This window comes from Rhinolophus sinicus, chromosome 3 (genome assembly GCF_057876585.1).
Source record: "Rhinolophus sinicus isolate RSI-liver-muscle chromosome 3, RSI-T2T, whole genome shotgun sequence".
Classification (NCBI taxonomy): Eukaryota; Metazoa; Chordata; class Mammalia; order Chiroptera; family Rhinolophidae; genus Rhinolophus; species Rhinolophus sinicus.
In genome coordinates this window covers 129,878,738-129,893,532 of record NC_142503.1, presented here as the reverse complement: position 1 = coordinate 129,893,532, position 14,795 = coordinate 129,878,738, and the positions used below count along the sequence as shown (strand labels likewise).

General features: G+C 39.1%; 2 protein-coding genes across 8 annotated transcripts in view; both read right to left on the bottom strand.

Annotated features, from left to right (window-relative positions):
- The window catches only part of SUPT16H (SPT16 homolog, facilitates chromatin remodeling subunit), a 37,620-nt gene extending 26,937 nt beyond the window's left edge, over positions 1–10,683 (bottom strand). The window contains exon 1 of the mRNA XM_019713561.3: positions 10,508–10,683. Coding sequence (XP_019569120.1) covers positions 10,508–10,573 — 66 coding nt within the window. The 5' untranslated portion in view covers positions 10,574–10,683. The remainder of the gene's footprint in view (positions 1–10,507) is intronic.
- Positions 10,684–11,768: 1,085 nt separating this feature from the next.
- The window catches only part of CHD8 (chromodomain helicase DNA binding protein 8), a 57,995-nt gene continuing 54,968 nt past the window's right edge, over positions 11,769–14,795 (bottom strand). For all 7 annotated transcript variants that reach the window (XM_019713558.3, XM_019713557.3, XM_019713553.3 and 4 more), the window contains one exon: positions 11,769–12,746. In XM_019713558.3, the coding sequence (XP_019569117.1) occupies positions 12,180–12,746 (567 nt within the window). In that variant the 3' untranslated portion in view covers positions 11,769–12,179. The remainder of the gene's footprint in view (positions 12,747–14,795) is intronic.

The following is a 14,795-nucleotide window of genomic DNA, read 5'->3' as shown; positions in this document are numbered from 1 at the left end:
TAATTGTCTTAGCACCACCGTCAAAAATCAAATGATGTAAACGTGAAGGTTTATTTCTGGATTCTCAATTATTTTCAATTGACCTACCTATCTATTCTTACACTAGTGCCATGTTGTTTTGATTACTACAGCTTTGTAGTAAGTTTTGAAATTGGAATAAATGTGAATCCTTCAACCATTAACTACTTTTGAACAGCTCTATATGACCAAAGGACTGGTAATGGTAGGCTACAAGGTCAAATCTCTGACTTCCACTGTAGTCAAGAAAAACACCTACAATCAATCCTCTTCCACACTTTAAGGGTTCTGGTTGCCAATAAGAACCCAAATATGGTAGCAGTTGAGGGCTCTGTTGAAGTTCTCTACCGCAGCAAAACATATAACCCAAAGAAGTTAGTTACTACACAGAAACTGTATGCATTCACCCATTGATTTTCAGTGAGAAAATGTTTACCTTCAGGTTGGTAAAGTTTATCATTAATTCTCACTTACGATACAAAAGTAAAGGTAGTTAAAATTGCTAGTGCCTTAGCATGAAGTCGGTAGTACAAACTAACTCTTCACTACCATGTTCGTGAAAAGAAAAAAAAGCATTTCACTAAAGAATGCCCTTCATACAGTAAAAATGATTAGTATTAGGAAATTTCTACCCTTGAATATGTCTTTTTAATATCCTGTGTAAAGATTTGGGAAGTACACACAAAACACTTTTGTGTGCACACTGAAGTATGATGGTTGTCTCACGCAAAAGCTCTTGTACAATTATTTGAGTAACGAGCTGAACTAACCACTTAGACTTAGGTATCTGGTATACATTTTCTTGAAAATGAATGAAGCCTGTAACTTCAAGAAAAATGAAAAAAATTTAAAATTTGAAAAACTCGTACCCACTGTGAACTCGACAGCTTCCCTACTTAAAGGCTTTTCTGATAATATCAGTGGGATATTAATATGCGTGATTCTCCCATACTGTATAATGAAATGTGTAACATTTAGATAATCTGTACAACTTGAGAGAACCAGTATTTTCCAAAGCATTGCCTGATATTACAAAGAATCCAAGGTGCAACACAGACCAATAACTTCAGTATGAAAAATTCACTGCTGTGGTTTCAGATCCACATTACAACTAACTTTTAAGAGACTATCACTTCTTGAGTTTTAGTATAGGTATCTATACTATACTAAAATTCAATATACAAACTACACTTTGTATATCCACAAGGAATATCCATAATTATCTGAAAGTTATTAAAACATCCCCCTTTCCAGCTTCATGTATGTATGAGGCCAGATATTCTCTACATACTTGATATAACTTATGCAAAGAAAGGTTCTTTGGGGTCCTGAATAATTTAAGAATGTAAAGGGATAATGATATCAAGGAGTTTGAGAACCACTGTGCTATGTGATTCCTGTGACATTATATCAACACTTTCCTCCCCAAATTTTTGCTACATACACTCCAATTCTTCAATAAACATTAATTTTGTGTCTGTAATATTACTGCTACCTTGATAACCTCCCCAAATTAGTAACAGGCACTCCCCTATATTTAATGCTTATGTGCTCTGGATACAGATATAATTTTCCCCCTAAACATCTGTCTACAAAAACACCACTCAAGGGGCCAGCCCGGTGGCTCAGGCAGTTAGAGCTCCATGCTCCTAACTCCGAAGGAGGCCGGTTCGATTCCCACCTGGGCTACTGGGCTTTCAACCACAAGGTTGCCAGTCCTTGAGTCCCACAAGGAATGGTGGGCTCCGCCCCCTGCAACTAAGATTGAACACGGCACCTTGAGCTGAGCTGCCACTGAGCTCCCAGATGGCTCGGTTGGAGGGCATCCTCTCAACCACAAGGTTGCCGGTTGGACTCCCGCAAGGGATGGTGGGCTGTGCCCCAATGAAACTAGAAAACGGCAACTGGACCTGGAGCTGAGCTGTGCCCTCCACAACTAAGACTGAAAGGACAACTTGAAGCTGAACAGCACCCTCCACAACTAAGATTGAAAGGACAACAACCTGACTTGGAAAAAAGGCCTGGAAGTACACACTGTTCCCCAATAAAGTCCTGTTCCCCTTCCCCAATAAAATCTTAAAAAACAAACAAACAAACAAAAAAAAACAAACCACTGAAACTAATCAAAAAGTCCCTTTTAGTATTTTTTGATATTTGAAATCTTGGTCAAGTCAAAAATTTTAAACAAAGGTATCAACATATACAAAACTTCAAAATATACAGTAATAAGTTTTTGGAAAGTACAGAGTACAATCATGTAACTTAATCATTAATAATGCAGGAAAATCATCCAAAAGGCTCTCAACACAACTGAATATAGGAAGAGGAAAAAATACGCACATACTCAGCTTTTTTATGATAAGGGAAACAAAATCCAACAAATCTCGAAGAGTTCAATTTATGTAAAATGCCTAGTTTTCCACTGGCAATCAAACAGTTGAGAGAATGAATCCTAATTCCTCTTGGAATTCAGTTGCTCTGACCATTTCATAGAATAGTTTTGGTTTACAATTCTTCACAAAAATTGATGAAAGAAATGTAATTAACACCAGAATTTAAGATATCTAAAGATAATGAATTTAGATCATTTTTTTCTTAAAATGTGATTCAGTGAAAAGGATTACAATAAAACCAAATATTTAGACAGCAAAATCTGAGTCACTATTTTATATGCAAACCCTATGTGGAGTATAAATGCCCTATACAGGTGACATCTGAAAAGAGTCTTCTGAAACTATGGGAGACTTTTAATAATCTGCTTGTGAAACGTACAAGTTATACATAACACTAAAATATTTTTATTATATCTGGAATTTGTTTTGGAATACTAGAGTGGAGGGAGCTAGTTAAAAACAACAAAGAAAGCCCCAAGGCTAACAGCCTTTGCCCCAGGACCATCCCTACAGTTGGCTCCAAGTACCAGCCTGGGTATCAGCGGCAGCTGGGGCTCAACTGTGCGTGGCTTACAAGGTCCCAGATTCCTACCTCATTTCTTCTGCAAAGGCTGGTCTTCAGGACTCAGATGGGAGCCCTTGTCAAATCTGGACTTGTGACAGCTGTGCTCCCATTTCTAGATGAACCATCTTGCAGCAGTGACCCCCCAGCATGCACAGACTCTCAACACCCACCGTACCCTTTCTGTCCCAAATTCCACCACCTTCCCATCTGTCTGGGCCACTTGACACCCAAGTCTTGCTTCAACAGGTGTTTCAGATGGACTAATATATACTGAGCGAACACTTTCTGTATGTGGTTTCTTGCACTTATTATCTATAATCCTCATAAAACTTTAAGTACAGTATGCATCATCATATTCAAAACCCCAGATCAAGCCACTAAACACCCACAAGTCCCACAAAAATATATGCGAGTCCTCACACTGATTTAGGCTTTAAAAAAGGGTACTGAAAGTCTAATGAAAATGTACATATTAAGTTTAAAATAGATTATTTTTCCTTTGGATACAACTACATAACAGGTAAAGTTATACTTTTTCTACCATTTTTAACTCATTCAGTTAAAATGTCAGACAAGGGAATAGTTTCATGAGGGTCCTAAAGATAAAAGTAAATTTCTTGGGAAGGCTTCTGATTTTGATCTCTAAGGAAACTTGATCATTTAACAAACTTTTCAGGTAAGATGTTAGTATTGGTGACTTCTTAAACTTAGGAGAAACTTATTTCAGCAACTGCAATAGGTATCAAGGTCTGTGTTCTGTATTTAGAGACAGCAATGCCTACCAGGTAAGGGCTCACTCTGAAGTGATCAGAAATGCTTAGCTCACAGTAACTACTGTGTGTTTGCCATCATTATTATTAAAGACCGAAATAGCTATTTGCTAAAAATTTACCGTGTACCACACCACTACTGTTACTGATGTTAAAGATTAGCTGTTGATTACATAATCAGTACAGAATATACAGTAGAACAGACTTTCTGAACATGTACAACCCATATAAGAGATGAATTTAGGTGATTCCAGATGTGGCTTGAGATATTCAATCACAGAGCAAAAAAAGTTATACTTTTCAACTCTTTTAATCGACTTGATTACATCAAGAATGTATCTGCTTAACGCTAATCCTTAACATCTGCTACAATTTAATAATGCACTTGTGCTTACATTACCTTTATTTTTTAACAGCTATGTTTTATTTTTTTGAAAAGTGACTCAATTTTCCATTTATAGTAAAGTGTGGTATCCTTTCTGAATGTATTTAGGTTTAAAGAGTTCAACAGTTTTTGGGAAGATGGAAAGGACAGAGTGGTAAGTGACTAAGCAGAGCTGCCGTAGCAACACCCTGAGTGTTTGAAGGGCATCCTCACTGGATACTGATGACAGGTAAGCACGCACATCTCTCCAGTCCCAATGGGCTCAGAACTTAGGAGGCACCAAGTATCAAGGAAGGGGAAATATTGCACATGAATGACTTCAGGGCTAAAAACAAGGTCTGGTCAGCAAGCTTAACAGACAGACCCCGGCTCTTGGAAACTCCGAGACAACTCCTAAGCTCTCTGCAAAAAGACTTGATTTATTCTCTGGAGAAACAGACTCAGAAAGGTTCTAGACTCAGATATTAGGCCCAACAGAAGGCAAGTGCTAAATGTTAAGGGAATTAAATGAAAGTCTGTATTTTGAATGACAACTGGGAATAAACGCCACAAAGAACTGAAGGACTTTTCTCTGCATGTCTTCAATGAATTCAGAGAAAACACTTCAGATACTGACATTTGGGGTCCTCCATGGAATGAGCCAGCCTATTCACTCTAGTGAACCCCAAATAGTTGAGAGGCCCCATTCAGGCAGAGCTTCCAACCAGTTTCTTATTGCCTTATTCTCAATAAGGATGAGTATAGCTAAGCCTCATTTTGATTTTTGAAGTCTCCAATACGTACGAGAGAAAGCAAACAAACCCAGAGGAAACAGACAAGGCAGAGGACAGAAAACAAAATTAAACATAACACCCCACAGGAGAAATAAAGTACATCCATGAAACAAGAAAAGAACAGGACAAGAAAGTACTCTTAGTAATTAAAAATAGTTGAAATTTTTAAAAAATTCAATAAAAAGCTGGAAAATAAAGTTAAGAAACAGTATATGAAAGCAAAAGACAAAGGGATAGGAAATGAAATTGAAAGGTAACAAATAAATTTAAATAAGAGGTCTAAACCTTACCAAATGGAAATTCCAGGTTTAAAAAGAAAAAAAAAAAGATTAAGGAAATGGAGGGGAGAAAATCATAAAAGAATGAGATTCCAGCACTGCAGGATGTAACTCTTGAGACTAAAAGTGCCTCCCACTTCCCAACTCAATGCAGTGAAATTTCAAAATATCAGGAATAAAGAGATGATTCTAAATGTTTCAGAACAACAGGCCATATACATTGGAACAGGAAATAGTATCATATCAGCCTTCTCAAAAGTAATACTGTAAGCTTAAAGACTGACAGCTTCAAAATTCTGAACAGAATTCTGAGACTTCCAACCTTGAATTTTATACCCACTGAACTATATTATTAACTAAATGTCAAGATAGAATAAAACTTTTTAAGACACACAAGGGCTCAAGAAACATTCTGTTTAATGCTTATGCTTCCTTAAGAGGCTCTTAAACAAATGCTCTAACAAAACAAAGAAAAAGATCAAGACATGGGCTTTAGGATACAGGAGACCCCACAGTAGAAAGTCCCAAGGTTCAATTCTACCTATACAGGTAGCAGTATGATGTAAGGTTGGGGTTGGGGTAGGGGAGGTGGTAGTGGTGGTGTTTAAAAAACAAACATAGGATTAACAAAATGTCTGAAGAGTGTGAGAATTTTAGAATAAAAGATTGATAAGATTATGACAGACCTGCAGGAAAAAATTAGGGGTAGGGTATTGAAAAAGGGAGAAAAACTGAGGTAATCATTAATACCAGGAAAAATAAAAACTGCAGAGAAAAGAAAAGGTAACTACTCTATTACTTCACCCAGCAGTGAAAATATTTACATGAGCATTAATAATATAAAGTGACTATTGGTTTTACCAAAAAAAATGTGGAAAAAAAATTATCAAAAGGGGTGGGTGTGTGACAAAGCGAGTATAATAAAATATTAATTGTATAGGGGTGGCCGGTTGGCTCAGTTGGTTAGAGCGTGGTGCTTATAACACCAAGGTTGCCAGTTCGATCCTCATATGGGCCACTTTGAACTGTGCCCTCCTTAAAAAATAATAATTAAAAAATTAATTGTATCATCTAGGTGGTGGAGACATGGGTGTTGGCTGTAAAATTCTTTCTCCTTTCTGCATAATATTTGAAATTTTTTATAACAATGTACCAAGAAGGAATTTAAAAAGTATCAAGAGATAGGGAAGTTGGAAAGTTAAATTTAAACTCTAATTTGCCAAAACAACAGTTAACATAAAAAATTGACAAATCAAGAAATAGCAGTATACAGATATTCCTTCAAAATATGAAAGAGAAGAACTGAAAGTGGTTTACTCAGGTGACTATTTTTTTGTTTAAAGCTTTTAGAGCTAAAATATTTGGTTTTTTAAAACCTACGTATGTATTAGTTGATAATTTTTCAAATGCAAGGTAATTAATATAGGTAGTAAGGAATCAGGAAAAATTGTGACTGGTATCTGAATAAAAAAATTGGGGAAATACTGCAGCACAGGAACAAATATCTTCCTTCGAACCAAAAGGGTATTGCATTAAAAAGGTAACTAACATTTTTGATTTTTGAAGTCTCTGGTTATAGCTACTAGGATGTCCACATAATTTATCATCCAAACCAAGGCAATTTTGAGAATTTTGAACATAGGGACAACAGGTGAACAGTTTCAGCAAAGGCAGACTTATGGTCACCCTAAATGTAGGCTGGAAAGAACTCTCTTCAAACCTAGAAAGGGAGGCAGAAATCATCACCATCATTCACTGGGTGCCTGTACATGCCAGGCACTAATTACACTTGGTAAATGAGATAAAAAATAAATATTATGAAAGTTGAGTAAGCAAGCGTAAACGAATCCCACCTGTCCAGGCATTTACTTCCATCTTTACTCCTGTTTACTCAAGAGACCAAAGCATTATTTAAACCTTTCTCTAACTCCCTCCTGAGAAAAAGGACCCATAAAGAACTGAGATGAACATTATCGTGCTGAAAGTAGTATGGGAAGCGCCTATATTTCAAAGACTTCCTAAGCCACAGAAGATGGATGCCTAGTCTTGGCGAGCAATCCAGAACAAGAAATTTGTCCATGACAAAAATCAGCAAAGAGCAAAGAGCCAGAAAGCGGCACTCAAGAGAAGTACTGACACTACAGCTTGTTAGTTTTCTCCACAGGCACAAATTTTCTGTTTAGGGTTGGAGCCACCCACCACCTCAATTGTGACTGGTAGAGCACATGAATGAATGCGTTGGAGCAGCATTCCTTTTGAAAACAGCTGCTATTTTGACGTTTTATGGAATTCTTTCCGGATAAAAGGCTGATGACTGAAGTCAAGGTTCACTCTCCGCAGGATGTTCTAATCGGTAGGTGTCAAAACGAGTTATAGGTGTGCCTGGATATTATATCCCTTAGCTCTCAAAGCAGCTGGGACCCCAGAATGGTGGGTAACCTCTCTCCTCATACCCCATGCAGTACTAATAGTATTACTTGGTTAAATATAATCACAAGCATGAAAAGACTGGAAGTCCTGAATAAGGACCCAGGAAAGTATAAGAGAAGCCCACAGCCCTCCTATGACCCACCACTATCGCCTAGGGATTTCTAATGTAGAAACACACAAACCCTTTATCCTTGTAGCAGTTCTAATTTAAAATAAGAGGCAGGATGGACTAGACTCAAACATTCAAGTAGTCATAAAACAGTAATAAATTGTAGTCATTATGGAGGTTTCCTGCTTGTTTTGACAGCCTATTTTCTCAAGTCTAAAGTGACACTGTTCACTCTGGTATTAAGTTTTAGACATTTCTACTCAGTTAAGTGTGTGATACAGCAACTGCTTTTAGGACTTAAGTTATAAAAATTGTAATTAAGATAAAATACATCTTATTTGCAGTGGCCCCACAATATGTATTAGGTTGGTGCAAAAGTAATTGCGCTTTAAAAGGTTAAAAAAAACTGCAAAAACCCCAATTACTTTTGCACCTTCTAAACCGCAAATACTTTTGCACCAACCTAATATCTAACCCAAAGTCAACTTGCAGATAGGTGCGATTAGGAGCCACCTTAGCTCCCACTATTAAAAAAAAAAGGGCTGGGGGTTAGTAGCTCTCCAGTTCTCTACAACTCTTCGTAGTTGAAGAGAGTTGGAGCTATCCTGTGGTAGCGAGTGCAACCACACAGTTCTGAAAGGCGTATTATGTATGCTTAAAGGTACCTAAAACTAAAAAGTGGGAGTGGAGCCCACATGTTTTAGTTAGTTAATTTCTGTCATAATAGAGAGTCCTTTGAAGATGGGAGCTGACAACACAGGGTTGAGATTTATACAGTTAACTTCAAATTGTTCACTTATTTCAATGCCATTTTTAAAAAGGAAAAAGTGTAAAAGAAAAACAGGTATAAATAACATGCATCTATGTATTTTATTATCTTTCTGCTACCAGAGGATAAGCAATGAGAACTTATCCCAGAAAACTACGATCTCTGCTTAAGCAGATCAGAATGAAAGTACTGTAACCCAGAAAGACTGAATATAGAAATTCTACAGGTGGGTTCTGGGCATAGTTATTAAAATTTAGTTATAAAAAAAAGCAGAAAGTTCATTCAAATAATGTTTTTATTATAATTAGCCACACTTTTGCTAATAATTTTTATATTGACTTGGCTCAATTTTATAACACCCGGGTCTTAACAACATCTACCATCCCCCTTCAAATGATGTCATTAAGTTAAAGACTTATTTATCTTGGAGGGCCAAGCTAAATTTGAATGATTTTTGAGAAACAAAAAATGGGGGCCAATAACTTTCAGGGATTTAAAGACTGTCCTTTGAGATTAAGTTTGCCAATCTGTATCAAACCTTGTTTTTCCTAATTTCACGCTTTGCATTTAACTATCATGTAGGCTCTAAATTTTAGCTTTCATGAATGTTTTAGAGAGGATGAAGAATAATTTGATGAACTCTAAATCACTGGGACTAGAAACAACCTTCACATCAAAGGTGTATCATTTCAGGGTCTATGGGTGGAAGAGCAGGCTTTTGATTATTACCAGCACACTAATACTTAATAATCTTTAGAAAATTTCAGGGCTTTTAGAGTTTTTCTAACATGGATCATGTTCAAATTTAAAAATGTAACAGTGAGAGAAGCTGTACAAACATTTGATAAAAATTAACCAATACAAATTTTTAAAAATAAAATTTATGTTCAGCACTTGTCTAGCATAGAGTCCTTATTTTTGCTTTCAATAAAATGCAACTAAGAATCCACTTTATTTTTAATTATCTAATGCATTTATCCTCAAAAGAAGAAACATGCACAAGATCCTTTAATATGAATGGCAGGGAAATGACTATTTTAATTGCTTGGTTTTAAGTATAGAATCAATTTGAAAGGCAATTTACAATGCTGAAATCAGAACTGAACATTTTTTTGTCAGGACGTTTTAAAGGTTTTAAAGTCTTTATTAGCTTTATCTTTCTTGGGCGACAGAGTTCAGAGGCCAGACTTAAGCTAGACAGCTCAGGCTACCACAGGATACAACCAAATGTTTTCACTGATAAATTACTATCATAAAAATAAATTTTAACTGTGGACGTTTTTCAAGCAGCAAAACTGTCCATCTTTAAAAGACTGGTAACTGCAACAGCTCTTTTTCTGACACGTGCTACGGATAAACAAAAACCAAGAAGGAAAACTAATGAGGTTTTATGCATCACATCGTTTTGTGTATTACTAACGTCTGCAGGTTTTCAGCGTTAGGTTTCTGTGTTACCCACGGCAGGGCCTAGAACATGAGGCGGTTGCGCGTGAGCGGTATCATGTTTTTTTCACTCCAGCAAAAGCGCCGCAAAGAAGAAACGCAAAGAGGCCGATTCACATCCTCCTAGCCCCTCCATCCATCCTTTACGAAGGTGGTTGTAATTCTGGCGGGACCTGGGGCAGAATACTCTGGTTCTGGAAGGACAGAGCGAGTGCGTGGGTGTGTGTGAACACTGCAGGAGGGGGCAGCAAGACGTGATCACGGAGTGGGAGGGAAGGATGATGCCTCTTCTAAGGCGGGAAGAGACTACGAGAGGCGGCTGTTATGCATGACGGGGGCCGGCACGCGGGAAAGATGGTGGTGGCCGCAGGGCAGGGTGATTGCAGGGGAGTCCCTGTGGCGGCGGGGGAGGCGCCCGGGGCCGCCTGCGGTGAATGATCCTGGAGCAATTAAAGGGGCGAGACACTGAACCCGGGAATTCCCGACGGAAAGGGAAAAAAGGGCGCCGAGAAACAGGCTTATTATGGGATGGAAGAGGGGGGCTCCCTAGGGAAAATTACGAGATCTAGCTCACCCGCCAATTGCTGTACAGTCTCTTCACTCTCCGGTAATAAGCGTCTTTGTCCAGAGTCACAGCCATAGCCACGGACGCCGCTCCTCCTCGGGTCCCGAGAATCACGCGAGTTCCCGGCTCCGCCACCAGCTCTCGGCCCCGGAATCCCGCACTCTCCCAATGACCCGGAAGTATCGACCTCAAAAATGCCCTTTCCGCTTCCGGGTCCCGACAGCCCTGGGTTTTTTTTGTTTGCTTTTTTTTTTTTCTTTAATCCTCCCTCCGGAGGTTAAGGGGAGGCAGAGTGGGGGAATCAACAAAATGTGCAGTCTAGTTTTCGCGGGGTTTTCTTGTCAACTTAGCAACAACCGCACGCGAGTCGACGTCATCACGTGACGCTCTGCCCCCGCCCTTACTCTGCAGGGCTGCAGTTTCCAGGAGCTCCGATTTTTTGCCGAGCCGTCTGCTGCAGGGCAATGCTAAGGTGTTGGACCTGACATGCCAGCCCCGCCCCTCACAAACTGCCGCGCGCGGGTGTAATGGCCCCACCCATCGGCAAAGGAGGGGGAAGCGGAAAGAGCGGGATGTGGCGTGGGAAGAATACAGCGTAACTGGGCACGTTCCCCTCCTAGAAACGGGGAAGCAAAAGCCTCTGCTGCTCCTGGATGGAGGATCCTCCGCACCAGGACGCTGGGTTGAGGGCTCGCACGGACAGAACGCTCAAAAATGGGAAAGCGAACCCGCCCTCCGGATAAAACTAAGACCCAAGCTATGGAAGAAGGACTTCACCTTAGAAAGGGAACTAAAATGCCCAGGCTTCATCTGAGCGCTGGGATGCTGGGTAAGGGATCTAGGAAACAAATGGCTTGAGAATATTCATTCACACAACCCAGTACCCAGGGACCAAGTCGTGACAGCGTCTTTCCAGTCTCTTTGCTGCAGTTCATAAAGTGACACACTTAAGACTTCCCCAAAGCACCGTTATTTCAGTTAATCCAAAACAAAATGTACGTGGTTCTTCACGAAATTCTTCCTTCTCATAAAAACCTGGAGTTTGAATCCTATTATTCAGGTTAAACCATTCCCTTGCCTTGAGCAAATTGGGGTCTACACAAATCCTTTAATGAAGTACAGATGACTTGTCTGCTCTATCCACGTTAACTTTGCACTATCAGTAATGAACTCTAGGGAAAAGTGGTGTTAAAATTACCCATAATGAACATAAACTCTTAAAATTAATATTTATATTGGATTGGAGCAAATATAGGAGGGAAGAGTGGAAAAGGATTAACTTAAATTTATTAATGCCAAGGGAAGGAAGGTAACAGTTCCTGACCCTCCAGCTGTATCCACAGTTCGGCCAGGAACAGGCTGTGCCAGAGGCTAGGGCCAGCACTACATAGTCTGTGGTTAATGGAGGTGCCTAGGGAGGGGTGAGCGCCTCAGCTGCTCTAGTCTCCTTTTCCTTCCCCAGAAATGAGGAAGTGGTCGAGTATTATTTTAGGAGTTCCCCTGCCCACTCAATCCGCTCAAATTTGGAAGCAATCAGGTACAGTTTTCTTTTTTCCTTTTCACCTCCTGGAGTCCTGGGTATCCCCACATCTCCCCTGCCCCTCCCACTTTTCCATAGTCCAAGGGCCAGAGTAAATGAAAATACAGCAGCCACCCAAGCAATGGGGACCATGCTGGGGCTTCAGTCATCAGCATCTTCGCTGGAGTCTGAGTTGGCTGGCATCATAGGATCATCAATGAGTGAGAAGTCCCTTTCTGAGCTATCATAGCCCTGAGATAAATCATCGTCATCATCTTCATCCTCATCGTCCTCATCCTCCTCAGGTTGCAGTGGTGGCAACCTCAAGGCAGTACCAGAGGTGGTAGTGGCTGGTGAAGAAGGGTAGCCAGTGGCTCTCAGGCCTGGATGGTGATGGTGGTGATGGTGGGGGTGGGGGTGGTGGTGGTGGTGATGAAGCATGGTGCTGGAGTCTACATGAGGGGATGATGCTGCACCACCCATCACAAACGGCATAAAAGGCAAAGATGCAGATGTGGCACTGCTGTGACCCAGAGATGACACAGACTGCAGGCCACTACTGCTGTGCTGGAAGGTATTATGCAGAGAAAGGGACCCAGTGCCTCCACCCTGCATCAGGGCCATCATCTTAGAAAGGTCTGGTCGCATCCTACGGGCTCGCTTCTTGCTGTTGTCTGGTGCAATAGGCCCTGGCAAAACCCGGTTGAACACAGTTTCAGCATGGTGACCCTGGGAAGAAGGACAGAAAAATATAGTAAAAAGGAAGGTGGGGGGGAACAAAACCAAACAAAACAGAAGTCAACAGTCCTAGTTTGCAAATGCTTTTTCACTGAATCTGTCTTTAGGGGGGTCAAAACAAGAATAATCAGAGGTGGCTTGATATAATAGGGAAGAACAAATGTTGGACATGGCTGGTTGAAGCATTCTGAAACTAAGATCAAGTTGATACTGATACTCATGTGAACCAGAGTTTTGCTTTTTCCCATGACTACACTGTACCTTTACTCTGGCCAACCATTTCACAAATGCTTACCTTTGCTAATGATGTGCCTGAGTAAGACACTGAATGAATCAGTACTTGCACAGTATACTGATGGCAGGTTGTTCACATGATCTTATCATGTCAAGTGCCTCACAACTATGTTGTACTTACAATACTATCCTTGATTATTTACCCTAGAGTGGTAAATTCAAGAAAGGTCAGATTAGACTTTTGGATGACTAGCGCATCAAAAAGACTGTGGCTAGCTCCTCGCCAAATTTAATAAAGTAAGTTTTTCACATTAATAAAAAACTTATGTATCTGCTGAATTTTAAATTGCTTATTCTAGATGTTATGACTGTAAATTTTGCTTTTACTGCCTCTGCTTTGCTAGACCTAAGTGCAGTACTGGGTAAACTGGCATCAACTCAGATAATTGGTACCTGTGTCTCTGGACAGTTCCCAATCTAAGCCTAATACCTGACATGAGACTATACCTTTCTAACTTGGAAAAACATGTATCTCAAAACTCTATTTGTATGAACTTTTAAAATATAATAGCACCTAAATTCCTGCAGGTCCCAGTAATAAAGTACACAGTGCTAGATACACCATCAATTCTGCATTAAGAATTCTGTACTAGTCACATGATTTTCTGTGATTTCCTATGATCCTCTCTTTCTTAGAATTATCATTTGGCTATAAAGAAGCAGCAAAAATACTTGCAGTAAAAATAAATATTATTATTTTATTTAGGAAAAGACTTTATAGGCTGCTCTATAGAGTTAAATTCAAGACAGAGAAGGTACCAGCTCTAGCCATCAGCCTCCCATATCAGACATTCTGTTTATTACACTCTTGGTCCCATGGATGCTAAGAGGGAAAATTAAACCATTTTTCTATAGTAACAATATATGTATGAAACCACTTTTACCAATATAAAAATAATAAACCTCATAAATTCGTATCACAAATAAGTATATATTATGTGCAAAATAGTGTCCTCAGAATGTTAAATGCAAAAGATATTGTTCATTAGGAAATCAATTTTATTAACAGAGAAACCATGTGGTTTTTATATGTATCACACACATATATATGAAATATACATATATATAAAAGATCAAACGAGGAATTAGATAAAATGAGTATACAAAAGTACTAATCCATTTTTAAATGACTGCTTACCAAACCAAACGATGATTTATATATGTTTAAAAAATGTAACTATTGCCCAGAGTAAGGCAAACATAGCCAAGAGAAACTTTTCCAGTTATATTTTGGTGGAAAGGACTATGGGTACTTAATCTATCAAATGGTCCATAACCATGATAAAAAAGCATAGGTATATTTGAAAATAATGAAATAAACTACTGACCAAAATTATTATTATAAACTATAAAACATGATTTTCTGCCCTTTTTCCATTACTGGCATATTATTAATAATTCTCAACTTCTTAAATGTTGGGAAACCCCATGACTGTTTTCCTTAGTAGGCCTCCAAATCACTTCTATAGTATATAGAATCATAAAACTTTTAGAGATTATCTGCCCAAACCCCTCACTTTTCAGGATGTACAAATTGAAAAGGCTAAAGGATTTGCCAAAAATCCTTTAGTCAGTAGAAGAGCAGAATAAGGACTTGAATGTTCTAATGCACCTTACTAATTCTTTTATTTTAATATGCTTACAGTGCGGAAATTAGTTTTTAGAATTTTATGCTCTTCTAGAGATGATGATGCCAGAGGGCTGTAAAAATACCAATAAAAATACTCTGGTTTCTTATTGGTGACT